The following is a 27,153-nucleotide window of genomic DNA, read 5'->3' on the forward strand; positions in this document are numbered from 1 at the left end:
CAGATTCCCAACCACTGTGTCACCAGGGAAGTCCCTGCTTTTAATTTTCATATGCCTTCCTCTGATCTTATATTATTTATCAAGATTTTTATAATTTTTAATGATTTTTTATTAAGTGTAATTGACATATAACATATTAGTTTGGGGTATACAACGTAATGATTCAATATATGTATATAAATTGATTTTTTAAGGGACCCTTGGCAAGGAAAAGATGACAGCCCCCAGTTTAGAAGCACTGGGTGATTTCTAAGAAGGGGCCATTGGAGGATGTGAGGATGGCTGTCCCAAAGCCTAGAGGGGAGACTTGGACAGTCCATTGCAGAGGAGGGAAGCCCTGTAGGAGCAGGCCTCTCTCTCATCTGCAAGAGGAGGTCCGTAGAGAGAGGTCTGCTCTCTCAGCACCTCCATCCCACTCAGGCAGGGGAGACAAAGGGAGCCTAGGGAGAGAAGCCAGCCCTTAGATACCAGCACAAGGCTTGGAGGGGCAGGCTGACTTACCCTGGGGTCTGGTCCAGCTCCTCCTCCTCTCCCTACACCCCAGGGTTCCTCCTTGTCTTTCTCTCTGACCCAGGCCTGACAAAATCTCTGACCCACAAGAACAGAATTTGCACAATAACTTTTCTAAAAGGAAAAGAAAAAGTGAAAAGGCCGGCAAATAGATGGCTGTTTGAGAACAAGTTTTTGACCGAAAGATGTCACAGCCTAGCCAGAGATGCTGGGGCCAAAGGTGGGGTCCTCTGGAGGAGGAGGACTTTTCTGATCTTTGTGATATTCCTCCAACCCACCCATCCCCACCTTAACTCCAGTGCTATGGAGGCAGAGGAGGGTCACGTGGTCCTTGACTGGGATGTCAGCTCCTAAGTTTCTTACCAGGGCTGTCACTTTGCTTCCCTGACCATCTGTCTCTTTATCCATAAAGTGGAGATCATGGCACCTTGAGGGTTGATGTGAGAATTAGAAACATAATATAAATAAATGTTACAGCACGATGATTGCCACAAAAGAAGCATATAGTTAACTACCTTTTTTTGGTAATCACTTTGCAATATATACATATATCAATTTATTATGTTGTACATATTAAATTTACACAGTGTTACATGTCAATTATATCTCCATAAAGCTGGGGGGTGAGGATCATATATAACCATATCTGTTCATCAGTGTTCTCTGAACACAGCCTTACCTCTGTGCCTTCGCTCTGCTGGTTCCCCCATCCAGGATGCCTTTCCTTTTTTTCCATCTGGCAAAATCTTATTCATGTTTCAAGGCCTAATTTCAGCATCACCTCCTTTGTCAAAACTTCTGCAGCCCTCAATGAGCAGAAGCATCCTCTCCTCCTCAGGGCTTCCGGGCACTTTGTTCATAGCCCCTCAACCCTTACCAGCTAAGTCGTGGGAGTCTTTGGCCCTGTGCACTGGGGGCTCTGGGCCAGGATGCTGCCTTGGCGGGATGCTGCCCTCCTATCTTTGTGTCCCTCTCTCTAGCACAGAGGCCACTGGGTAAAATCTTTGTCAAATGCCCACGTGAATGACTTCTGCTTGTCCTGACAACCTTCCCTCCTCCACTTTGGGGAAGGGAGTGAGCAGGGGAATGGGACTTCCTTCTCCCTAGCTGCTTTCCTGGATTTGGTTTGATTCCAAAGGAGCTGGGGTGCCCTCAGGGGCCCAGTTCAGATGCTTCATGATGCTGGGGCTCCCTCATTAGGGGGAGGGGCTGGGGATACCAAAAGCAAGGGGCACAGCTGGAGAGCTGGACTCGGGTGGGGCGTATGCCCTAGAAAGATGGGTGCCCAACCCAGGGCTGTCCCGACCTGGCAGCTTCAATGGCCCCACACTGGCCTTTTTTTTTTTTTTTTTTTTTTTATTTATTTATTTATTTTGGCTGTGTTGGGTCTTCGTTTCTGTGTGAGGGCTTTCTCCAGTCGTGGCAAGCAGGGGCCACTCCTCATCGCGGTGCGCAGGCCTCTCACTATTGCGGCCTCTCTTGTTGCGGAGCACAGGCTCCAGACGCGCAGGCTCAGTAGTTCTGGCTCACGGGCCTAGTTGCTCCGCGGCATGTGGGATCTTCCCAGACCAGGGCTCGAACCCGTGTCCCCTGCATTGGCAGGCAGATTCTCAACCACTGTGCCACCAGGGAAGCCCATGGCCTTTTAAGGAAAGGAGCCGGCCTGCCTCCACCCCTACCCCAACACACACACACACACACACACACACACACACACACGCATGCACGCACGCACGCGCACACACACACACACACGGAGCTGTAAGCAGCTGGCCTGTTTCCTCTGGGCCTGGTGTTCCTCCCCACTCCCAGAAGGGCCACCCCACCCCAGTCCTAGGCTAAGGAAACATCGTGGGTCTGTCCTGCCCCCTGCTGGCCTCGGAGAAAATGGCCCCTCGGCTGATGAGGCTGGGGAAAGCGCTGGGGGCTGCCTGGCCACCCTGCGTGGCATTGTTACCGAAGACAAAGACCCCCCCAGCCCCAACCTTCCCACTGCCCTGTGGGTCTCACCATTCGACCTTACTTACTGTTCAAGTCCAAACTCCTTGGCCGGGCAAAGTCCTCCAGGACCTGGTTCCAATGTCCCTTTCCAAACTGATTTCCCACCACTCCCTCCCTAAACCTTGGCCCCAGGTAAAGCATCTGTTCTTTGTCCCTAGAGTACACTTGCCAGTGTGTCCTGACCTCCAGCCTCAATGCAGACTATCCCCCTTCTAGCAATGCCCTTGCCTTTTCTCTCTGCTTCAAGATCTGGTCAAGTCTCACCTCCTGGCTGACTGCCCCAGCTTCAGACGTCCTCACCCTGCCGAATCTGTCCTCCAGCACTCGGCCAGAGCTCATTCCTGTCCCCTGTGGCTTGTGCTCACACTAGTCTCATCTGCAACTAGACCAAAGGATGGTCACATTGGAATGTGCACAAGCTCAGAGGTTCAGCAAAGGGCCCTGCACACAGTCGGTGCATAATCAGTGCTGGGTGGGGCAGGTGATCAATCCCAGCACCTCATACTTCCATTTCTCCCATCAGCCCCCAAAGCCTTGAGGAGGCTGGCAGGGTCTCTCGGGAGGGGAAGGATGGTCTCAGTTTAAACTGTAGGTCCCTGATCATCTTCCAGGCCCCTTACCCTCACAGAACTAGTATTCTGGCAGCGCCAGCTGTCAGGGAGAGGTGGGAAAGAGGGGGAGGCCCCCTGACATGCGGCTGGACTTGGAAGAAATATGTGCCCAAGGGACACCGACCCCTTCCTCAGAGCAGGATCCAGGGCACTCCCTCCACTCACAGCCACTTCTGCTTTCCTAACTTCTGGTTCCTGTCTACCTTCATTCATTCATTCACTCACTCATTCATTCACTCAGTGATCCTCTATTAGGTGGCAGGCACTGACTTGGTTGTGGGTATTACACGGAAAAGACACAAAACCCTGTCGTCAAGTATTTCCTTGACTAGTAGAAGATAAAATTAAGGTCTTCACCAATATCTTGGACTAAGGTTTCCGACAGAGATATAAGAAGCAGCATGTCCTCTCAGACCACAACCCCTGAAGCAGCTGAGAGGCAAGGGAAATCCAGGGAGCCTTCCAGGATGAGGGCATGTTGGAGGTGAGATGGGAAGAAGGAATAGGCATTAGTCAGGCTAGAAAGACAGGGTGGCAGAAGGTGATGCAAGGTCTGGATTTCCAGGTACTTCTGTGCAGATGGCTTTAGGGTGGGACGGGTGTGAATGGGAGAGAAGGCAGAAAGCAGATCTCAAGAGCCATGGGCAAAGCTAAAAAAAATTTTTTCCCCTCAAAGCAATGGGAGTAACTGAAGGATTTATAAGCAGGGAAGTGATGTGTGTAGATCTGAAGTTTAGGAAGATCTGTTGGGCAGAGGTGGGCAAGCAGCAGAAGGGAGAATCCCTGGGGAGGAGACACATGGGAGGTTTGGGAGGCTGTGGTGGAATAAGGGGTGAGGTGCGGGGAGGTGGGGAATGTCTGAATTAAGGCAGTAACAGCTGGGATGGAAAACCGTGAGCAGATTCTGGAGTTTTAAACAAGAAAAACACAGGACTCAGTGACTGGATGTGGGGAGTGGATGGTGGGACCACAGACTGAGATGAGGACACATGAGGAGGAACAGACTCAGTTTGCAGCATGGTGAGCCCGAAATGTTTGGGGGACATTGGCCAAAGCTGACCAAGAGATGGCCAGAGCTGGGTCACAGGTGCCGAGAGCCTGGGCCTGAGCCGTCAGTGGAGGCATCGCCCAGACCATGGCTGAAGCCTCGGGAGTGGCTGCACTCGCCCAGGGACAGTGGGTAAGAGAGAGGAGGGAGGTGGAGGTGGAAGGTTCTGCTCATTGTAGAGGTGCTATAGCTAATCACCAGGGGACAGGGAGGAGAGAACAAACTGGAGGCAGTGTGGTTAGTGGAAAGGCGTTCACATCAGAGGACATGGATTCATATTCTAGCTCTTCCAGATACATGACCATTTCCTTACCTCTCCAAGCCTCAGTTTCCCCAATCGTGAAATGGCCTTCATAATACCTACTTTGTAGCATTATTGAAAGGAAAAATAATAATACCCGTAAAGCACATCACACAGCTCCTGGCAAAGAGATGTTCAATAAATGAAAGCCACTATTATAAATGGCAAATATGGAGAAGCTGCAAAGTTTCCAGCATCTTCCAAGTCTGCTAGTGCGCCTAACTGGAAGCCCCTTTGAGCCTTACCTGCCAATTTTGTTAACAGGCAGGACATAGATGTCCCTAAAGCTTCCACTTGTGTCCCTGAGGGGCACAGGCTGGGAGACCCAGCCCTCTGGGGCCCCTGTTCTCCCCAGGGATGGTGTTCTCTGGATGGACACCACAACCCATCCCTCCTGACCCCTGCCTTGCCCTTCAGGACCTTCCCTGGAACTGCAGCTTGCTGGTGGAAGGGCATAACTGGGGCCTCAGCCTCTGCCCTGTGTCTGTGCCCAGCTGTGTCCTCCCCACCACACAAGCTCCTGCACTTCCTCTGGGCAGCCCCAGACGGAGTGAGGTGGATGGGATAAAAAGGTGCGGGGCAGTGGAGGAGTCAGGGAGGCCATTAGGACTGAACTGCCCAGCTTCCCTGCGGGGGGCAGGAGGGGGCGCTCCCCAAGCCAGAGGCCATGCAGACAAACTTCATTCAATGAGGTGGCAGCCCTGGCCTCAGTTTCCTCATCTGTAAGATACCAGGCGGGGCCAGGCCACCTTTGAGGTCCCACTCACCAAGACTGCCTGTGATTCCACCGTGTCCTCGCCTTTCCTGTCTGCAATTCACCGACTGACCAGCAGAGGGAGCCCACACCTCTTCCCAGCCAGCGCGGAGCTCGGCCTGGGAGGCTAGCCAAGGGTGAGGAAAACTTCTTACTAAATCACCGCTGTTCGGGGCATGGGACATGCTTAGTGCAGTGTCAGGCCAGGGCAAGCGTTCAATAAGTAGTAGCCATGGTTGTCTCCATTTTGCAGATGAGGAAACTGAGGTTCCAAGAGTTAAATTTGCCCCCAGGGGTTCAGGCACTGACGACTATTTAGGCAGCTCCGGGAGAACGTGATACTATCTCTAACATGTGAAGAGCTTTCCTTAAAAGAGGAGACACACTAGGTGGATGTTCCAGGAATGCAGGCCTGACACTGGCCTAAGGAAGAATGCTCTAACGGTCAGGGCTGGCTGGCTGGAACAGGGACTGCCTTGACTGTGAGCACACTCTCCAAGGGAGTGTTTCGGGGGGCCAGGAATTAAGGGGTGGTGGGTCTCCCTAAGGCCCCCTACAGCCCAGGGGACAACATTCTGAGAGGACTGAAGGGCCTGGTACAGTGGGTGCCTGCCCTGAGTCACAGACGCCACTGCCCTTCTGGGGCTCAGCTCCCCCCGGAGCCTTGCAGCTGTTCACACTCTCCCTGGGACACGGTCAGCCTCAGGGTTGGAGAAGCCCAGCATCTTCTCTGCAGGCCTCTGGATCCCAGTCCCAGGCCAAGGGGCAGCCCCCCTCTGGCTGTTCCGCAGCTGGCCCCTCCCTCTGAGGCTTGTTCTGGAATCCAGGGCAGGCCTCTCAGGGCAGGGTCTTTGGTGGCCTGAGTTCTGTGCTCTTTTCACAAGGCTATGGCCCTGCCAGCCTGCTGGGGAGGGCAGTGCAGCCACAGATCAGGCTGATCAGGCTCATTCTGGGAGCCCAGTGAGGCTGGCGCTCAGGCCTCTCTTTGGACAAATATTCTGGGTCAGAGTTGGGCAGGCTGGGGTTCCGGCCTGAGCTGCTGTCCGGTTTCAGAGCAGAGCATGGTGGGACTCTTCTCTGGAAGGATGCTGCCTGTCTGTGGCACAAGCGCACCCCATGGGGCACACCCGGGGGGAACTGAGTGGGGAGGGTGGGAAGCGGCCAGAAGGACAGCCTCTCAGGTCCAAGCTGGTCAGGCAGCAGCCTAGCACTCGTCTCTTCTGGCTGACACACTTAAGGCAGGACATTGCCCACTGGCTCCCATCAAACCGCTGGAGAGACTGTAAAACTTTGGATTCTGGGACTCGTTCCTGGACTCTCCATGGGTGGAGTCTAGGACTCTGTATGTTCAACCAGGCTTCCCAGGGTTTCCCACGGAGCCAGGTACTTGAGACAGTGCTCTAGAGAGACCAAGGTGGCAGCCTGCCTGGCACTGTGCTATGCTGGTGTCGCTGAGGGAGCTGGGGAAGGCCTGCCAGGGAAGAGACATCTTGGAGGTATCGAGTCTGCTCTGTGTGACTCTGCAGGGAGAGCTGGGAGCAGCAAGAAGGACTTACAGGGAGGCCAGTGCTGGGGAGCATATTTACAGAGCCCCTCACCTGCTCCAGACATGTGACCGATGTTGTCTTGTGTAATCCTCCCGGTCATCATCAGCCCTTTGGACGAACCATGAACCTGAAGCTCAGCGAACTCAGGTTCCAAGGCCACACAGCTAAGAGCCAGAGTTAGGGTTCACACTGAGTGTTTCTGGCTCTGCAGCCCTTGCTCTGGACTGTGGAGGGTCCCACACGGGCTGCATTGCTGGGGAGGTAGTGAGGCCCTGGTCACTAAGAGGGTCCCAATAGCAGCTGGATGCTGCAGAAGGGCACCTTGCTTCTTGTGGAGGAGCCATGTGGGGTGGGACTATGTGGCGGGGGTGTGAGGGCCAAGAAACCACGGAGACTGCTCAGCTGGCCCTAGGCTCCCACCCATTCCCCCCCTCAAGGCTCAGGAGGGGCAGCACAGCATGTCCAGCACCTCTCAAGGCCAACCAGGGTATGGCCTGGCCCCAGCCCAAGCTCTGGGTGGCCTCCGTGGAGAGACCTGAGATTCCTCAGGGGCACAGCCCAAGGCCTTCGGGACCCTCGGGGACCACACGGCACAGAGGGGAGGGCTGAGCCCTCCCGCTGGCCCTCCTGGGGCCCCAGGCTACTGAGTTCACCCACCAGCAGCCACCCCTGGGCAGGACTGAGTCCCAGGGCTGCAGGAGGAGCACCTTCCTGGGACGTTTTTGTGTTGTTTTGTTACTTTAAGAATTCCCATTTATTTTGCGTGGGGTGGAGAAGGAATGGAGAGACAATGATTACAAAAGTAACGTGCTCTTTGGGGAAAAGTTGGAAAATACAGAAAAGCACAAAGAAGAAACCACATAGAAGCCCCCCTGCAAAAAAGCCCTAAAGATAACTGACATTGTTTCTTTTAGTACCTTTTCTTCAAGCCAAGTTGCGTAGGTTCCAATGGCACTCCTGCCATCTCTGGGCTGTGACCCAGGATAAATTACATCTCGCCTCTTTGTGCCTCAGTTTCTCCCTATCTAACTTGGAGATGAAAATAACAGAACCTACTTCAAAGGGTTGTTGTGAGCATTCAACAGATAGGTGCCTGTCACAGAATGGATGCCGAATAAATGTTTAGATTCACATGCTGACGTTTATTTCTATGTTTAGATTTTCATGATTACAATTCTTTTTTTTACAAAATTGAGTATTACCATTTTGTAACAAGCTTTTTTTCACCTAATACAAAATCATGAAGATTTTCTATATTTAGATTTACGATTGCAATGTTTTCTGTTTCGATTTACATGATTACAAGTTTTGTTTAGATCTTTTCTATGTTTTCATTTGTATGATTTCAATTTATGTACTTCTTTGTTTATTTCACAAAACTAGGATCTTACAGTATCTACCATCGTGTGGCCTGCTGTTTCCATCTAATGCTGCACCGTGAACTTTCCCGCGCATCACTGAGTAGACTTTTACACGCGGTTTTGAATGGCTGCATTGTGGTCGCCTTGGGCAGTGGGTTGAGATGGAGACAGGAGCAGAAGTGCATGACGGAGGTGCTGGGTGAGCCCCCTCCCCTGCACACCCATGACAGGCGGCCAGGCCAGGCCCAGGGAGGGCGGCCCAGGCTGCTGTCCCTCTTGGGACAGTGAGCTGGGCCCATGTCCGTCCCCTCCCTTGAGATCATCAAGGACAGGCCCTTCTTAGAGACTGCGCCTGCCTAAGCAGCCCTCCCCGGCCTGACCCATGGTTCCTCTTTACGCCAGCTTTTCTGGAAGCCTGCTCTGAATCACAGTCCAAGGTTCAGGCCTCTGCTGAAGAGCTTTCCAGACGTCCCTGAGGACCTTTCCGCCAGGGCTGTCTGGGTAAGGGGAGGCTGGATGAATCTGGGCCCCTGGGACCACCTACCTCCCTGGATGAGGGGTGGGATGCAAGATGGAGGGGAGGGAAGAGGAGGCATGTGTGGGAGTGTCACCCAACAGATCCAAGGCTGGATATGGGGGCGGAACCAATTGCCCAGAAGTGGGGTGAGGGGTACTAAGAATGTCATCTAGATTGTCATCTAGAAGAACATCCTGCTGCCATGGACAGTTAGGAGAAGGAAGGAGAAACAAGGCCTGAGAACTGGCTTTGGGCTTGGGGGGTTAGGAGACTGAGGAACTCAGGGTGAGCTAGGCAAATGGGGGCAGGCCTGAGATTCTAAGCCCAGTCTCCCAGTCCCTGGATGGGGCTGTTTCTAGGAGCACCTAAGGCCCAGCCTTCTTTCCTGAAAACTTAATCCTCCGACACCACACAGGCCCCACAGAGTTGACCATTTGCCCTCAGATCACCCCCTCCCAGCCCCCTCCTGCTGCCAGACCCCTTTCCTTCCTCGGCCTCTGTTGGGAGGGAGGTGGAGGTGAGGAGCACAGCGGAGTTGCCCCGGGGAACCAGGCCAGAGGCCGTGTGCGCGGGAGCCCCCGCTGGCTCAGGCCCCTTCTCTCCCAGCGAGGCCGGCCCGTCCGGCTACTCCCTGGACCCTACTCTATATCTGTCTGCTTCTTCTACCCCTGGAATGTAAGCTCCAAGTGCAGGGATGTCATCGCCCTTATTTACTCTGTCTGGCTCATAGAAGTAATTTGCCCTGCATGCCAGCACTGGGGGCAGCAGAGATGGGGTCTGTTTCTGTGACTCCCAGCAGCCCCGGGGCCAGGCACCAGCCCCTGGTCGTGACCACCATGACTCAGGCCCCAGGCCCCCAATCTGACGTGGAGGCTGTGCCTCGTCTGTGAAGGATGCCAGCCAGAGCTCGGGCTGGACGCTGCTCTGGCATTCAGTTCCACGAGCCTGAGGTGCTCCTAGCTGGCACCCCACCGCTGGAGGCCTTTCAGCCACAAATAGGCCTCTCTCCCCAAATAACCAGAGCCCTGGCCTATCTCCCTCACTGCTCTTCATGAAAGCAGAGCTCTCTTTCCCCAGAGCCCTCCAGAGATCCCCCCTACCGATCAGGGTCTGCTCTGGAATTTCCGAGAAGCCCAGGCCTGCTTCCCGGGTCAGGCCAGGGTAGCCTGGAGGGGCTCCTTGGCCCCTTCAGTCTAAAACCTGTGCACCTGGGTCCATCCCTACCCCCCATTCCTCAGCAGCCTCTCTCTATGCCCTGAGAACCAGCAAGTGGCAGGGCCCTCCCTGGAGGCAGGGACCAGCTACATCCTTGTCACACCTTTGTGCAAAAGTTTTCAATGAGGGGCTTCCCTGGTGGCGCAGTGGTTAAGAATCCACCTGCCAATGCAGGGGACACGGGTTCCAGCCCTGGCCCAGGAAGATCCCACATGCCATGGAGCAACTAAGCCCGTGCTTCACAACTACTAAGCCCACGCTCTAGAGCCCGTGCTCTGCAACTAGAGAAGCCACTGCAATGTGAAGCCCGCAGACCGCAATGAAGAGTAGCCCCCCCTCACCGCAACTAGAGAAAGCCCGCGCACAGCAACGCAGACCCAACGCAGCCAAATTAATTAATTAATTAATTTTTTTTAAAAAAAAAGCGTTCAGTGACTCCACTTACCACCAGATGATAAAGACACACTTATCCCCTGTCACCTGCCACCACCTGTCTGCCATACTCAAACACACATGCGTGCACACATACACACACACACACTCTGGCCATTCCCAGTTTCTAATACTCCATTTCACCCATCCATCCAACAGGATTTTTACTCCTTCCACCTGGCATTCCCTTCCCACTTCATTGCTGGGCCAAACTCCTACATGATTTTTAAGCACTGACCCCAGCATCCCCTTCTCTGGGAAGTTTTCTCTGATGCCCCCAAACAGAATATGGTCCTTTGTGCCTGGGATGCCACAGTGTATGTATTTGTCCACAGGTCCTCTTCTCCTCTATAGACTGTGGCAATAAACTACCCTGGGGTCTCAGGCATTCCAGTCTGATGGGCACATACCCCTCAAGGTGACACCTGCAGTAGTGGAGGGACGTGTGTACAAGGCATCTGGGAACCCAGGGCCAGAGTCCCCACCAGTCTTGGGCAGTTGGAAGGCTTCCAGAAGAGGCAGAGCTTACGGGTAGACACGAAGGATAGTGGGCTTTTCACATGGGCAGAGAGAACAGCAGGTAGCTAGTTACCAAGGCATGGCGTGTCTAGGAATCACAAATCATTCTCTGAGTGTAAAGTACAAGTGGCAGGAAGTAGGTGGAGATAAGGCCATAATCAGAGGCAGGAGCCTCAAGTTCATGAAGTTCCTATTCCATTAAGTAGGACCTATGGCGCTGTTTGCTACATTTGGGTAAGAGAGAATACGAGTCTCTCATCTAGCCACCATTTCATGCGCTGCTGCTGACTAATTTATCAAGGCGATGGTTCAGGGGCGAAATGATGCCCAAAGTGATCCAAGTCCCAGTTTAACAAAGAATGTAATAGTGAAAGCTTTTAGAAGGAATTCTTTCTAAATCCTTTGAAATTGAATTCCTGGACCTTCTAGGTTTCCTAGAATTAATAAGAATTTATCCAATAAATTGTTAGATATCTTCAAGTTTTAATAAATTTGTGCATCTTTTTTAAGTGCCATGATAAGGCATTTGGATTTTATCTGGAGATGAGCGGGAAGTTAGTGATGGGTTTTAGACAGAGGAGTGAATGATCAAATTTCCAGTTAAGGAAGATCCCCTGTCTGCAAGGAGGAGGGGAACTAATAACAAGACTGGAGGCAGGGAAGGTGGGAGACTCCAGCACTGTCACAGGCAGACAATTTGACAAGCAGGGGGTGGGGACTCAGGCCTTGGCAGTGGGGTGGGAGGAAGATGGATCTGTACCAACTTGCTAAGGAGATGGGACCCACAGGATGGGTGATGGGCCAGGTACAGGGGCTGAGGGAGGACTTGGGGTGGCCCCAGTGCCCTGCTTGGATGCTTGGCTGGTGTTGGTTCCTTTGCTGAGCTGAGAACATGGGAGGAGAGGCTGGGTGGTTTGGAGGGAGACACTGAACTCAAGCTGAGTTCCAAGGTGTCCCTAGCATGTAGCACAGTGCCTGGCAGAGAGGAAGCCCTCAGTATATAGCTGTGGAGTGAATGTATAAGTGAATGAATGAATGAATGAAATGAGTCCCTAATCCCTTCCCCTCCCGCCTGTGTCCTGGCCCCTGGTGCCCCAGCCAGGATTACTTTGCCAAAGAATTGCTTTGACACTTGGAGCTTTCTTTGTGCAGAAGCATCAGTTTGGTCCCCCAGTCCCCAGGGATGAGGGGCCTGGCTTCTCCATCTCTCCTAATGCCCCTCTTCCCTGGAGTGGTTCCACAATGCCTGGCACTGAAGAAGCCCCAGGCCCAGCCCCACCCAAGCTGCAAAGGGCTCCCGTCTGAGGAGACCCACACTGCTCCCAAGGGCACTCGTACAGGCCCCTGCAGATGCAAGATGCTGAGGATGCAGATGGAGCTCTTTGTTTCTCCACCTGAAGATTTCACACGGATTTCTGCAGTGGGCTGCGCCCCTCCCCCAGCCCCCTCCCGCATCCTCCATGAGAGTGCGAGCTGTGCTGGCCCCTGAATGCGAAAACGGGGAGAAGCCTGTGGGAAGGACGCGGCCTGGCCTGAGCTGAGTAAGAGACACAGTCTTGGCTGGGCACCTGGGCCGGGGCTGGGGCCGGGACTGGGGAAGGCAACGAAGGGACAGGCTGTCCTATCTGGAAAGAAGCTGAAGGACCAAGAGGCTGAGACCCAGGGAACAGAACAGCCAGGGAGGTCAGGAGAGCTGGTCCCATGTGGCCACGGCTGGGGGCTGGCTCAGCAGCCACCTGATCCCTGGGCCCCTAAAGCTGGCTGCCCGGTAGACTCTCTTAGGTGGGGAAGGCCCCTGGCCAGGATCCCCTTCCTGGACTCCAGGCCATCCAGGCGGTGTTGGCTGGAGTGGGGGCAGGGGAGGAGGCTGAGATCTCCTGGAATGGACCCAAGGAAGCGAAGGGTGGGCGTGCTGGCTCTGCTCCCAAACCACAGGGCTCTCCAGCACAGATCCTAACCCGACGGGGCCCAGGTCTCTGCCCATGAGACCCACCACCGCATGAACACGGGCATTTCCCTCCCTCCTCTCCCCTCCTGCCTCACTCCCTGTTTACACCCTACCTCCCTTGTTAGACTGTGAGCCCCCAGAGGGCAGGCAGCCTGGGTGCCAAGGAAGGCTTTTAAATACCATGAAGCACGAGGACTGGGTAGGTTCATGAATAGGCACAGAGGCAGAACTCAGTTTCCTATCTCTGCTGAAGCCACCCAGGCTCAACCAGAGGTCTAAGGGCATGGGGTAAGGTAGGGCAGGAAAAAGCGGAAGAGCAAGTATGATGAGGGAGAGGGCTCCCTGCTGGGTCAGAGGGGAAAGAAGAAAGGGCAGAATGAGGTGGGCCCTGCTAGGAAGAAGTCTTATCCCTCCACCTAATGCCCATGGTGGTCCCCAACCTTCATCTGCTCTCACAAACCCCACATCCTGCTTGCAGGCACCACCTGGGCACACACGATCACGAACCCACACGAACCCACATGCGCAGCACACACAGGCACACGTGCCAGCCCACAGCTGCCCCCAAGCCTGGGGCCCACCTCCAGCCGCCTGTGCCCTGACCACAGAAGCCAGACTCTCCCGAGCCATGGGCGCCCTCTCCTTCTGGTCCCAGCCCTGGTGCCTGTTGCTGACCTGGGGCCTCAGAGGAGGTACCCAAAGGGGGAGGGAAGAGGGGGCCACACACTAATGGCAGAGGCAAGCAGAGGAGGAAGCTGGGAAGCAGGAGTCTGGCTAAGCTTGGGACACATGTCGGCGCAGGCATTGCCACAGGCCCAGGCTTTGGTGCTGGGCAGGTGGTGGCCTAGGAGGCCTTCCCACCCATCAGAGTCCAAAGAGCACAGGTGTGGCTGCCTCATGGCCTCACCAGCGTTAAGACCTGTCTGCGCAGTCAGGGCTCACCTGATCACAGGGCCTCTGCCTGTGGCTGCGCCTCTAGCAGAGAAGCCACTGCCTTCCCGCCACCAGCGCCGGACCACCAGTTCAAACAACTGCCCCTTCGGGGGGACCAGCCACCAGGCCTCACTGGGACCCAGGTAAGGGACTGGCCCTCGGGGAGATCAGGGCACAGCCAAGCCGCGGGGGATGCCGGGGCAGTGGACGCAACTCAGTGAGGCTTCCCAGGCCGGGGTCTCCTGCCCATTGTCAGATGTAGCCAGGACAAGAGGCCCGAAGAAGAGCTTGGGACTCAGCCAAGGGCTAGCCGGCCAGGAAGCAGGGCAGCAGGGGCAGGGCTCCAGCCGCATCTCTGGGCTGCTTCTCCCAGGGTCCTGATGCAGACACGAACTCCTTCCCTGCTCCAGGTCCCTAAATTTGGGGGATAAATGGGGAAACTGGGCTGCCACAGATCCCCCCTTCCCAGGGGCAAGGAGGCCCCCACTCCTCCACCCCCCACCTTTCATCCCCCCATCCCCACCCCCACCTTGAGGATCCCCCCACCCCCTGCCTGTGTCATCAGGATCTTGAGCAGCAGATGTTTCCCTGGACCTGCCCACAGAGACCCACAGGGACCATCCTTGTGTGAGGCGGCTGGTGGGTAGGGAGGGGAGCTAACCGAAACGCCGTTCATTTTGTCTTCTGGATCTAGAAGCAGGAAGTGTTGCAGTCTGAGAGGTGCAGCTGGGGAGAGGGAGAGCAGAATTTTAGTACCCCCTTACCCTTGGAGAGGAAAGGGTTCCTCCCAGACAAGGAAAACAGAGACCTAGCCACAATCCCTTAATTGTTTACTAGCAACCATTTCCCCAGCATTGAGTCATCTTATCAGATCTTCTGCTATTTTCATAACAGTCCTAGTAATAGGGGTGTGGGCTGCTCTCTGACACTTTGCCCAGGATATTCCAGGGTTTCTGAACAACTCAGAGGCATCACGCAGATGCACAGACACCCACGGAACTGACACCCTATTCGTGATGCATACTTGCATCATTAAAGTAACACATTCCCTCGACCCACACACTCAGCTAACTCCCGCCCCACCCTGCACATACGCACGCACCTCATTTACTTCCATTCCGTTTAAACATATACATATTCTAGACCTCCTCTATGCCAGGAAGGCGCTGTGTGGACAGCAGTGGCAAGATAAGTCCGTCCTCAGGAGGTCACAGCCCAGTGACAGAGGCACATATATAGACAGTTAAAGCATGGAGTTTGCAGTCAGACACGGCTGGGTTCATTCTCTATCAAATACTTACTTGAGATCTCAGGCCTGTTACCCTCTTCGAACCTCAGCATCCTCATCTGGTAAGTGGCATAATAACAGAACCCACCCAGCAAGGTTGTTCTGGGGATTAAATGAGTTGATGGGGGTAACATGTAGCACTGTAGAACAGTGCTCAGCACATAGGGCCAAGGAAGTATAAGCGATGGTAGTGAAAATTAAATGATATAAGGTTCATAAGGCACTTGGCATTAGGCTCACAGCGCTAACCAGGGTGGCTGCTCTTGTTAGAGAGGAACATACAACGTTTGGTGTGGCGTTAGGATGATGGGCAGGGTGGAGTGGGGTGGTCAAGGAGGACTTCACTGAGGAGGTGATCCTTAACCTGGAATCTATTTATTTATTTAGATTTTTTTTTATTGAGTTAACCTTGGTTTATAACATTATATAAGTTTCATGTGCCCCACATTATATTTCTACTTCTATATACACTATAGCATGCTCTTCACCAAAAATTTAATTTCTATCCATCACCACACAGTGATCCCCTTTACCCATTTCCCCCTCCCTCCTGCCCCTTCTCCTCTGGTAACCACTACTCTGTTCTCTGTATCTACATTTTCGTTTGGTTTGGTCTGTTCATATATTTTGTTTTGTTTGTTTGTTTCTTATATTCCACAAAAGAGTGGAATCATACGTTATTTATCTTTCTCTCTCTGTCTTATTTCATTTAGCATAACACCCTCAAGGTCCATGCAAATGGCAAGATTTCATCTTTTTTATGGCTAATTCCATTGTATATACAACATCTCCTTTATCCTGCATCTGTTGATGGGCACTCAGGTTGTTTCCATATCTTGGCTATTGTAAATGCCATGATGAACACAGGGGTGTGTATTTCATATTCTTTGGATAAATACCCAGAAGTGGGATTGCTGGATCATATGATAGTTCTATTCTTCATTTTTTGAGGGGTCTCCATATCGTTTTGCACAGTGGCTGCACCATTTTACATTCCTGCCAACAGTGCACGAGGGTTCCCTTTTCTTCACTTCTTTACCAACTTTTTTTTCTCTCTTGCCTTTTTGTTAATAGCCATTCTGACAGGTGTGAGGTGATACCTCATTGTGATTTTGACTTGCATTTCTCTAATAATTAGTGATGTTAAACATCTTTTCATGTGCCTGTTGGCCAACTGTATGTCTTCTTTGGAAAAATGTCTATTCCCTTGAGCTGGAATTTGAAGGGTTGTGTGGGGAGGCACTCTGAGCAGAGGGTTCAGAGGATGGAAAGGCAAAGAGACAGAAGATTTAGTAAGACATTCAGGAAAGTGCAGATCACTGACACATCCTACAGAGCCCCATCATAAACGTGCATACAAATGCATGTGCATGCACACACACACACCCCCCTCCTGAGCGGGTCCCCAGCATAAGAGCCAACATTGGCCTCCTCCTAATTTGCAGAATTGAAACAGGCTTGGACAAGAGGCTTGCTTTGGCAGGGAAGGCTGCTGACCCTAATTCCTTCCCTCCAGAAGCTAGGCACGCCCACCTGGCATCTTTTACACTCAGGCCCACGATGGGATCTGGTCCCAAGGTCCTGTCCACCCAGCTTTCCTGAGCCCATTGGAATGAGCTTTATTGGCCAAATAATGGGAAACTGGGAGCCTGCCTGGGGGCCTCCAAGGCCCAGCCAAGATGGAGGGCTCCTCAGCAGAGGGTACGTCTGGAGAAGGATCCAGAAAGACCTGTGGTCCAAGCCTCAGACCCAGGTCAGGGATGGGCTGCAACAGCAGCTCTCCCGCCCAGCTCTGCCCCGGTATCCCTCTCCCCAGCCCTGATTGCTGTCTCTTCCATTCATTTTGGGTTCTAGGGCGTCATCTCAGCAGCGTCAACATGTCCCGGCCCAGCAGCAGAGCCATTTACTGTAAGCTGTCCCTCCAGTGCCCTCTCCCCTTCCCTCCCACTGAGCTCCCTGAACCCCCTGCCCTCCCTTCTCTCCCTCACCATGCTCACCGCCCCCTATTGCTGTATATGTCTCACCTCCTTCTTCTGGCCCCACGCCCTTGCTTTGTGCCACGGCAGTGCACCGGAAGGAGTACTTGCAGAATCTCACCTCAGAGCCCACCCACCTGCAGCTCAGGGTGGAGGTGAGTAACCCAGGGGCCCCAGACAGTTTCCTGATTCAACCCAAGTTTTCCCATGTGTCCACCGCCCTGACAAAAAAACCAGACATCTGAGATAAGTCTCTGCCACAGAAGCCAATGGCCTGACCCAGTCAGAGCAGGTGGGTTCGGGTCCAGCAAGCCTAACTGAGCATCTGCTAAATGTGGGGAAGGAAGATGGGCAGGGAAGGCCAGGCTAGAGGCTGAGGTGTTGGACGTCCTATCCCCGGGCAGGAACAAGCAGCAGGGGGACGGGTCAGGAGGCACCTGCCGCCACCCCATCCCCCCCCTGTCTCCCAGTCCACCCCCTGCCCCAGGAAACTGCTCTTTGCCCAGGATCTGGCACAGCTGGAGGAAGGAATGTGAGAGGTTAGCGGTCCCTGTGTGAGGACTTGAAAGGACCACTGTCTGAGAGCGGAGCTTTCTGGGCTTGAGCTCCCCGGGCAGGCCTGCGCAGCTTAGGGCCTACAATGGAAGCTCTGGCCCTGCTTGGGAAGACAACACTGGCTCTGCCACATCTAGTTGCCTGGAGAGTTGCTGACACCACAGCGAAAGCTCAGACTGGAAGGGTGTGGCAGAGAAGAGAAGACACCAGGTCAGGTCGAAGGTCTGGGGTAGAAACCGCCCCTGGGCAGCAGCAGATTTAGGGCCCTCCCGGAGAAGAAGCAGAAGAAGCAGCGAGGGATGCTGGAGCAACTGTCTGGAGGCTCCAGAGGGCGGCAGAGGTCAGGGCCCCCCAGCCAGCTGGGTTGGGCCCAGGAGCACTGGGCTTCATGGAGGGATGGGGGTTAGGAATTGGCTTCGGTTAGTTCTAGCAGGCAAGAGCAAGAGGAGGCATGTCCAGGATGCCAGGGCATTTGCTCATGATGTCAGAGTTCCTGGATATGCCAGCCATGTGAACAGGGAGAGGAGCTGGGAGCTATGCAGAGGACAGCGTTGTGGGATCAAGGGGCAGGAAGCGGACGACCTCCCCCCAACAAGGGCCTAGAGGGGAGGGTGAGGGGCAGGACTGCGACCTGTGAAGGCAGTGTTTGGATAGGAGAAGGGAGGGGTCTCCTCAAGGAGATAGCAGGGGGCAAGGGCCTGAGTGGAGACAGAGGTCAGTATGGACCTCTCCAAGCAAGAATCAGGGAGAAGGGGGGCTTGACTTCTTCCTGAGAGACTGGGAGGTGATGGATTAGCAGAAGTGGGACGCGCCTTCTGGGCATGGGGAACAGCATGAGGAAAGGCATGGAGACAGGAACGCTAGGTCAGGGAGGAGATGGACCAGGCTGGGATGGTGATTCCAAAGAGGGCAGAGGAAGCCAGGGACAGAATTTGAGCATCCTATATATATCCCACCCAGAGAGGTTCAGACTTATTTGTTGGGTAGTTGAAGCCCACATCTACCATGATCTAGCCCCCTCAGCTGGCCTGGACTGTTAAAGGCCATGACTGTCCTTCCTCCAGAGTCCTAAACCCCCTCCTACAGCCCATCAGACCCTGACTTGGGGGCCCAATCCTAGCCTGACTGCCTCTGGCCCTCACACTGGCCCTTGAAGTTTGCTTTATAGGGATTGCCTGGCACTTCCCAACAAGGAGGCCAGGGACATGTCTTCCCCCTCTGCTGCCTTTCCCCCAGCCCCCAGCCCTGCTCATTCCCACCTGTGATCCCCTTCTCCAAACCTTCTCCGAGTCCTGCATCTCCTCCTCTCCCCTCAGCACCTGCTGACATGTAAGCTGGGGACGCAGAGAGTCCAGGAGCCCAAGGATGCCCTGCAAAAGCTGCAGGAAATGGATGCTCAGGGCCGGGTGTGGAGCCAGGACTTGCTCCTGCAGGTCAGGGATGGCTGGCTCCAGCTGCTGGACATCGAGACAAAGGTCAGCCTCCCACCATTCCCCGCAAGGGATCATAGCTGACCCAGGGCGTGGGAAAGCAAGCACCAGGCATGAACACCATCGATCCATGTCCCACACGGCAACCACCCCTTCCCATACACAATACATACCCAGGACTAGGAAGAAACGGGGGACAGAGGCACAGGGTCAGGGGAGACGATGCCCCACCCCAGACCACTAGAAGGGTGGAGCAACCCAGGTCAGGAGCTCCCAGGAGTCAGCCTGGCTCTCAGTGACCTCACAGCTGACCTCTCTGCCTGGCCCAGGAGGAACTGGAATCTTACTGCCTGGACAGCATCAAGGTCATGGACGTGGCACTCAACACCTGCTCCTACAACTCTGTCCTGTCCATCACTGTGCAGGATTCAGGTCTGCGAGCCACTAGCATTCTGCTTTTCCAGTGCCAGGAAGTGGGGGTGAGTAGGTGTGGAATCCAACAACTATCACGCCCCCACTCCTCCCCGACCCCCCATCCCCAGCCTGTCTGACTGCTGCTTCCTGCAGGCAGAGCGACTGAAGACCAGCCTGCAGAAGGCTCTGGAGGAGGAGCTAGAGCAAAGGTAGGCAGCCTCTGCCCCAGCCCACCTGCAGGACCTCAGAGCTCAGGTCTGGGTGGGCCAGACCCTGCCCTACATCTGGGGGAGCCCAGGAGCCTGTGGCCCAATAACATAGGCATTGACCTGGGGAGGGGCCAGGCTGAAATACGGCACAGATGGGCATGGGGAAGGGGCTGGGGCTGGGCCCAGGGAACTCTGGAGGCTGGCCTCGGAGTCTGACGTGGGACGAACTGGTCCCAGAGAGCAGGCAGATGAGGCAGGGAAGAGTCAGGGAAGGGTTCAGATGGAGACCAGGGAGCAGGGCTGGTCGAGCTCCTGGAGAGAGGGAGTGGTACCCTCGGGTCCTGGGGCAGAAGGGTGGGCAGTGCCTCTGTCCCAAGAACCCTGTCAAAGCTGTGTCCCCACCATGTGCTCACAGACCCCGATTTGGAGCCCTTCGCCCAGGTCAGGACAGATACAGGGGGCCTCTCCTGGAAAGGCCGATCCCTAAGGAGCAGGTACCTCCTCTGGAGTGCAGACCCCTTCCAGAACAGCACCACTGGATGACCCCAGAGCACAGTAAGTTTGGGCATGGGGGCCAGTGGGAGGAGAGGATTCCCATCAAAGATCAAAGAAGTTCTGGGCCATGGTCCCCTTCCATTGCAGACACACCGCCAACCCCAAGGCCCCTGCCACACCACTCCAGCATCCAAAAGTCAAGTGCCTTCACTTTGCCTCCTTCGAGGAGGTCCCCATCCCCCGGGGACCCAGAACGGGATAAGGTAACTGCAGATTGTCTTGGGCTCGTTGAGGATTTTTGGTCCTGGCCCAAGGGAGGACACCAGTCATCTCCCTCACCCCAACGAGCCAGGTGCCAGGGTGACCAAGGCAGGGCCTGGGCTGAGGAGGGACACGGAGCCTTGGTCAGACCCTGGGCTGGGCCTGAGGCTCAGGCTTGTGGTAGGAGGTGGCGGGGGGGTCAGGGTTGTGAGTTCCAGGGTGGGCCTAACTGCCCACTCAGGCCATGGGTTGTTTGGGGTCCAGGAGGTGCTGAACCACATCCTAAGTGACATCGAGCTATTCATGACAAAGCTGAAGGAGGCCCAGTCAAACACCAGTCGTAAGAAGAAGAGACAGGGGAAGAAAAAGATGAAGAAAAAGATAAAGAATCAGGGGGGTGAGTGCTGAGGGCCAGGGGAGAGGAGTGGGGGGAGAGTCTTGGGATGATCTGCGACTCGCCACCTTCCCACTTCTCTCTATAGGGATAACAGAGGCACATTACATCGACTGCTTCCAGAAGATCAAGTACAGCTTCAACCTCCTGGTATGTGGCTCCCCACAAGTTCCCCAGCCCTTCCCCCCACCCCACCTCAGCAGTCCCCTCCTCTCTTGTCTCATGGACATCCCAAGCTTCTCCAGCTTCTCCCCTGGAACCACCCCTCCCCACCCTTGGGACTTTTGGAGAAATGCCAGGCTCCCCATCAAGGCCCAGAACAATGGGGCCCTGGGGTCCTGGTGAAGGTAGGGTGGCAGGAAGGGTGGTAACAGGCTTCGCCTTGTGTCCTCAGGGAAAGCTGGCCATGATGCTGCAGGATACAAGCGGCCCTGAGTTCGTACACCTCCTCTTCCAAACTCTGAACTCCGTGAGTCGGGGGAGGAGAGGGTGGTGCAGAGGGACCTGCTGAAGTTAAGATGAGACAGAGGCCAGGGTGGGAGGTAGGGGGCAGAGGGAGTCTGTGGGTCTGCCCCTTGCTCACCCCAGCACATTCTTCTCCTTGACCCCAAGACACCATCCCCACTATGCACTGTCCTTGACCCCAAGGACACCAATGGGGGCAGGAAGGAGCAGGCCTGGGGCAACGTGGTATTGCAAAAGTGGGAAGCCAGGGACCCCGGGCCCTTTCCCACTCCTGTCTGGCCCTGCAAGAGCCCAGAGTTCCTGAAACCTTCTGTCCCTCCCCAGATCCTGGAGCAGTGCCCTGAGCCTGGCCTAGCAGCCCAAGTGATCTCACCCCTCCTCACCACCGAGGCCATTGACCTGCTGCAGTCCTGTCTAAGCCCACCTGAGAGTAACCTCTGGAAGGGGCTGGGCGTAGCCTGGACCACCAGCCAGTAAGTGACGACAAAGCCTGAATGAATCAGAGGCAAGGGACATGGGGGCATAGGGCAGGACACACAGGGCAGGAGGTGGCAGGGTCTACATTGTGTCTTAAAACAAACAGAAATTCTGTACCCATTAAACAATTAAACAAAACTCTGTACCCATTCCTCCCACTCCCCAGGCCCTGGTAACCTCTATTCTATGAAATATCTCAAAACAAATTGAAGGACTCTACCTGGAGTGTCCAACTTTTAATTAGGCTAAGTACAAACAATGAAAACAAAACAAAACAAAACAAAACCACCACTTACCATCACCCACCACTGAAGGAAAGCATTATTTCAGAAAAAAAGAACAATTCTTCCCAAGGAAGGAGAGTTGGCAACCTTCTACTAAAGTTTTTCTCATTTTTGTCAAGGACAAAGTGAAAACTCTGTCTCAATTCCCGCCCAGATTTTAACATTACTGACATAAGAGATGCTGCAAATGTAACATCAATAAGAGTTGCAACCCACCAGCCAAGGAGCTAAGAGAGAAAGAGATATTCCACGCGGGTGGAACCGTGAGATGGGCAGTTGGGCGGCAAGGCCAAATTGATGAGAGCTGTGGGGAGAGGAGGATGAAACCAGCTTGGATATGCTGAGCTGAGGTGTCAGTGGAACCTTCGCAGAGACAGGGTGGCCTGGGCTTTGGGGGAGAGGTCCGACCTGGCTACAAGAATTTGAGAACAGTCAGTACAGAAGTGATAGTTGGGGCCACCTGGAGGTAAGCACTGCAGTGGGAGCCCCAGAGCTCACTTTAACAAGCATGGTCTGCTCTCCCCATGAGAGAAGGGCCTGGGGAAACTTCAAGGTGGTGAAAGGAAACAGGGTTAAGGAGACAAAGAGAAATTCCAGAGAGCTAAAAGGAGAAACAAAAAAGCAGAAGCATGAAAACCAAGAGAGAAGAGGGTTGGGTTTTTTTATATAAATTTATTTATTTATTTTTGGCTGTGTTGGGTCTTCGTTGCTACATGCAGGCTTTCTCTAGTTGCAGCGAGCGGGGGCTACTCTTCATTGCGGTGCGCGGGCTTCTCATTGCGGTTTGCTTCTCTTGTTGCGGAGCACAGGCTCTAGGCGTGCAGGCTTCCGTAGTTGTGGCACGTGGGCTCAGTAGTTGTGGCTCGCGGGCTCTAGAGCGCAGGCTCAGTAGTTATGGTGCACGGGCTTAGTTGCTCCACGGCACGTGGGATCTTTCCGGACCAGGGATTGAACCCGTGTCCCCTGCATTGGCAGGTGGATTCTTAACCACTGTGCCAACAGGGAAGTCCAAGAAGAGGGTTTTAGAAAGAGAAATCAACTGGGAAAAAAACCAGTGGTTCTAGGATTCTTTTGCCTAATGAGCAGTTTTTTTTTCCAATTCAGCCCCATTAAAGGATTTTTGTGTCCAATTCATCTAAAGCCATAAATTATAACTTAATGTAATCAATTTCTTTTATTGTGGTAGAATATACATAGGATAAAAGTTAATTAAACTATTTTTAAGTGTATAATTCAATGCCATTAAGTACATTAACAATGTTGTGCAACCATCACCACTATCCATTTCCAGAAATTTTTCAGCATCCCAAACAGAAACTCTGTACCCATTAAACAATCAACCAAAACTCTGTACCCATTCCTCTCTTTTCCCAGCCCCTGGTAACCTCTATTCTATTTTCTGTCTCTGTTTATTATTTTAAATATAAAATTAAGTCAGATGTGGCCTAAGATGTTTTCTCATTTCTTAAAGTAACCAAAAATGAACGGATGAATGAAATGAAAGGCAGAAACACAGAAAATAGAAAAACTAAAGAGTTGTAAAAACTCTCAAAATAGTTAAATTTCAGGTAAATTTTATTCAGGTTATTTGATTTTAGGCAAATTGACCCAAAACTATAAATAACACTAAATTCTGTGGTAATCCAGAAGGATATAGACCATACAAGGCCATTGGATCTGGCAGTCAGGAGATTATCAGGACTTCAGAAGAACTAGTTTCAACAGAGTAATGGCAGAGGTAAAAGTCAGGTTGCAAGGAATAATGAAAGAACCAGATGTAAGGAAATGTAGGCAGGGCATATGGACACATCCTCAAAAAACTGGACAAAGATAATAGAATGACAGCTTAAAAGGCACAGTAACAGAGTCAAGGGAAGACTTGAGCATGTTTTTAGGGCAAAGAAAAGGAACCAATAAAAAAGATTCAGAAGGGAGAATAATTTACTTGTCCCCGTTGAATAAATTAGCTGCCTCCTGTATCCCATGCACTGTACTATGGATACAGCTCTCAAGGAGTTCAACATAAGTAAGAAACACAGACATGTGAGAATCATGTGCAACTCAGCGTGAGAGGAGCAATAATCCAGGGTGTCTGGAGTTCAGCAGCAGTGCAAAGAGGAAGCATTCACCTCTGCCTCCGAGAGGTAGGGAGGGGACTTCCTCGAAGAGGGGACTTGGCATTCCCCAGGCCGGCAAGCAGAGCATGACTGGAGACCACAAACTGTGCTGCTCCTCCTGCGTGCTAGGCAATGGGTGAGGGGGAGGCTGAGTGGCAAGTACCAGCTCCCACCCTAGAGCCAGCCAGAGCGCTCTGCTGTGATCACAAGGGGGAGTTCCACATACTAACCCGCTAGAAAGAAAGAGATCTGCTGCTGGGGAACTATAACCAGTTAGACCCCGCGGGGGTCTTCCAGCCCTAACGCTCTGCGGTTCTACCACTTTCATTCAAACCCCCCATCAGTGAGATAAGTACTCAGCTCTTCTGGTGTTGATATGTCTGCACTTTCACGGGCCGAGGTGAGGCTGGCCCACGGATACCTGCACTGTGGGATTTGTACATGCTTAGCTGTTCGCTCCTATGTGGGTGTCCTGGGGCCTTTGATCAGTGCACGTGGGCCACGTCCTCCACTACCTAGAAGATTCCCCAGGCTAGGCCCTGTCATCTCCGCCCTCTCCACATCCCACAGCCTGGCACAGAGTGGACTCAGTCTTGTTCTTTCCCCAGGGCCAACTGGACAGGCGGTGAGCCCCTGCCCTACCAACCCACATTCTATGATGGTTGGCAGATTCCAGAACCTTCCTACGAGGTAAGGGGAGCTTAGCACAGATCCTATTCCAAGCCCTAGTCTCTGGCTGGTTTCCACTATCTCAGTCCAAACCATGGTCACATGACACCAAAGTGGTAGGTGGGTTCTGTGTGGTGGGCAGACAGGTGAGGGGATATGAGGCAGCTGTGTGCAGGTGGGTCTGTGGTCTCACACCCCACCTCCTTACCACCACGCTGGCTGACATCCTGCTCTTACTCTGTTCTGCCCCTACAGGTACCTTCAAGATACCAAGACTCTACTTCCCTCCGGTATGCCCTGGGTTTAGTCAGGACCATATGGTTCTGGGGAGGGAGGGACAGGGCTGATCCTGTGGATCTGTGGACTCTACATGTCACTGACCTCTGGGCTCTCTTTCAGCCAGGCACGTACATGTACAGGCACACCCCTCCCCTACCTTGGGTGAAAAGGCAGTTTTTTACCTTCCTAGGCTCCAACCCCTTCTTCTTTCAATACTCCCCACACATACCTCTGATTTCCCAGAGCTTGAGTATTAAGTGCTCAAAGGAGAGCTCAGATACAGAAAATTCCACTGCTGGAAGAGTCTTGAGAAATCAACATTTCAGACGCCTTCTGCTTGTAGAAACCCACACTCCAAGCCCACCTAACAAGGACCTGCCCTCAAAATCTGTGGAAGCCCAAAAGTCACCGTTAGACTCCAAGGGGGGGATATCTGGGGCTCTGGGGCTGAAACAGGGGCCCAGTCTCTGAGGCCCCACTCTCCAGCCATCCTGACTCTGTCTCTGGGGGTAGTGGGGGAAGCCCTATGTTAGGGAGCAACTTGCACTTTGCTCAAGAGGAGACACACAACCATGGACCCCACCCAGTGCCCTCCAGACCCGGACCTGTCAAGCCAGCCCTGAAAATGCAAGTCTTATATGAGTTTGAAGCTAGGAACCCACGGGAACTGACTGTGGTCCAGGGAGAGGTACTGGAGGTGAGGCATGGGCTTGAGCTGATAAAAGGAGGTGGTGGTTGGTGAGAGCTGCTGGGAGCATGGAGTGGGTGGCCTAGAGAGGGAGAGGGAAGGTGGGGAAGGGCCAGGAGGGAGAAGGCCTGGTCGGGGAGGGGTAAGGCTGGTCGGACAGAGGCTCGGGTCACTGCTGGAGTGACTCTTGGCAGGTTCTGGACCAGAGCAAGCGGTGGTGGCTGGTGAAGAATGAAGTGGGACGGAGTGGCTACATCCCCAGCAACATCCTGGAGCCCCTGCAGTCGGGGTTCCCTGGAAGCCAGAGCGAGTCGCCCCCTCGGGTACTACCCAGCCTAGACTATTCAGAAGCTATAAAGCCTGAGTCAGAGGTGGGGGCAGGGAGGATCCAGTGACAAGTGGAGGAGATGGTCCCGGTTCAACTTAATCAGTATTATCACACACTTACTGTATCCTGAGTTTATTCGTGGGACCAGAGCAGAGAACAAGCCTTGTGCCTATCAGACAAGCGAACCATGGAGTGAGACAAGTGATCTGATGGCAGCCCAGAGAAGGGACCCAGATGATGGTGGCTGTAGGTGGCTCTGAGATGAAATGGCCTCTGACCACCACTTCCCCTGATTCTAGGCTCCAGGGCTTCGACTTAGCTCAAGGCCCGAGGAGGTCACAGCCTGGCTGCGGGCAGAGAACTTCTCCATTGTGTGAGTGCCAAGTCCCATGGCTTTACCTCTGTAAAGGTCTCAGATAATAATCAGGCACCCCTCCCCATCACAAGAGTCTCTTCCAGGGCACTTCTCCCTTCAACCTCAGGAGCTATGAAATTAGTTTCAGCCAATATGTTTCTCTTACTCCCTGACCTCCAGATACCCTTTCTGTGCATTCTTCTGTCACCCCAGTCTCCAAGCCCAAACAGCCCCTTCTCCACCCAGACACCCAGGCCTGGGTCCTTCCGCCCCACCACTGACAGTTTCTGCTGTTTCTGTTCCCAGCACGGTGAAGACACTCGGGTCCATGACGGGGCGCCAGCTGCTTCACATGAGACCTGGGGAGCTACAGATGCTGTGTCCCCAGGAGGCCCCACAGGTCCTGGCACGGCTGGAGGCTGTCAGAAGGATGCTGGGGGTGAGGCCACCCTGGGATCCTGACCCCCGCTGGAAATGTGGGATGATCCCTGAGTGAGAGTGTCAGGTGGACAAGCCAGCAGCCCCAACCCTGGGGTGGCACTCAATGTGTCAGGTCTGGCCACAGGCCAGTCCCCCAGGGGCTTGATTTCATGTGCTCAGGCATGCCTTGAAGCTCCTAGCTGATTGTTGGCGTCAGCTCTGGGGTCCCTCACCTGCCACCAGCCTCACCTCAACCTTCTCTTTCCTCAGATGAACCCTTAGGCAGCAACTCAAACACCTCCAAGACCAAGACTTTCTCACAAGCAAGATGGCGGATCTGATAACTCTTTAG

General features: G+C 53.7%; 1 protein-coding gene across 1 annotated transcript; it reads left to right on the top strand.

The window, feature by feature from the left end:
* The first annotated feature begins 16,862 nt into the window (after positions 1 to 16,862).
* EPS8L3 (EPS8 signaling adaptor L3) lies at positions 16,863 to 27,142 on the top strand. Its single transcript, XM_061186210.1, is given in 18 exon segments — positions 16,863 to 16,893; positions 17,052 to 17,116; positions 18,833 to 18,991; positions 19,276 to 19,425; positions 19,514 to 19,569; positions 19,985 to 20,124; positions 20,212 to 20,327; positions 20,590 to 20,722; positions 20,808 to 20,869; positions 21,114 to 21,188; positions 21,509 to 21,657; positions 24,671 to 24,752; positions 24,987 to 25,021; positions 25,524 to 25,707; positions 25,893 to 26,021; positions 26,326 to 26,403; positions 26,688 to 26,820; positions 27,072 to 27,142. Coding segments are annotated over 18 exon segments (1,848 nt in total).
* The last annotated feature ends 11 nt before the right edge of the window (positions 27,143 to 27,153 follow it).

The sequence above is a fragment of the Eubalaena glacialis genome, chromosome 3 (genome assembly GCF_028564815.1).
Source record: "Eubalaena glacialis isolate mEubGla1 chromosome 3, mEubGla1.1.hap2.+ XY, whole genome shotgun sequence".
NCBI classification, from domain to species: domain Eukaryota; kingdom Metazoa; phylum Chordata; class Mammalia; order Artiodactyla; family Balaenidae; genus Eubalaena; species Eubalaena glacialis.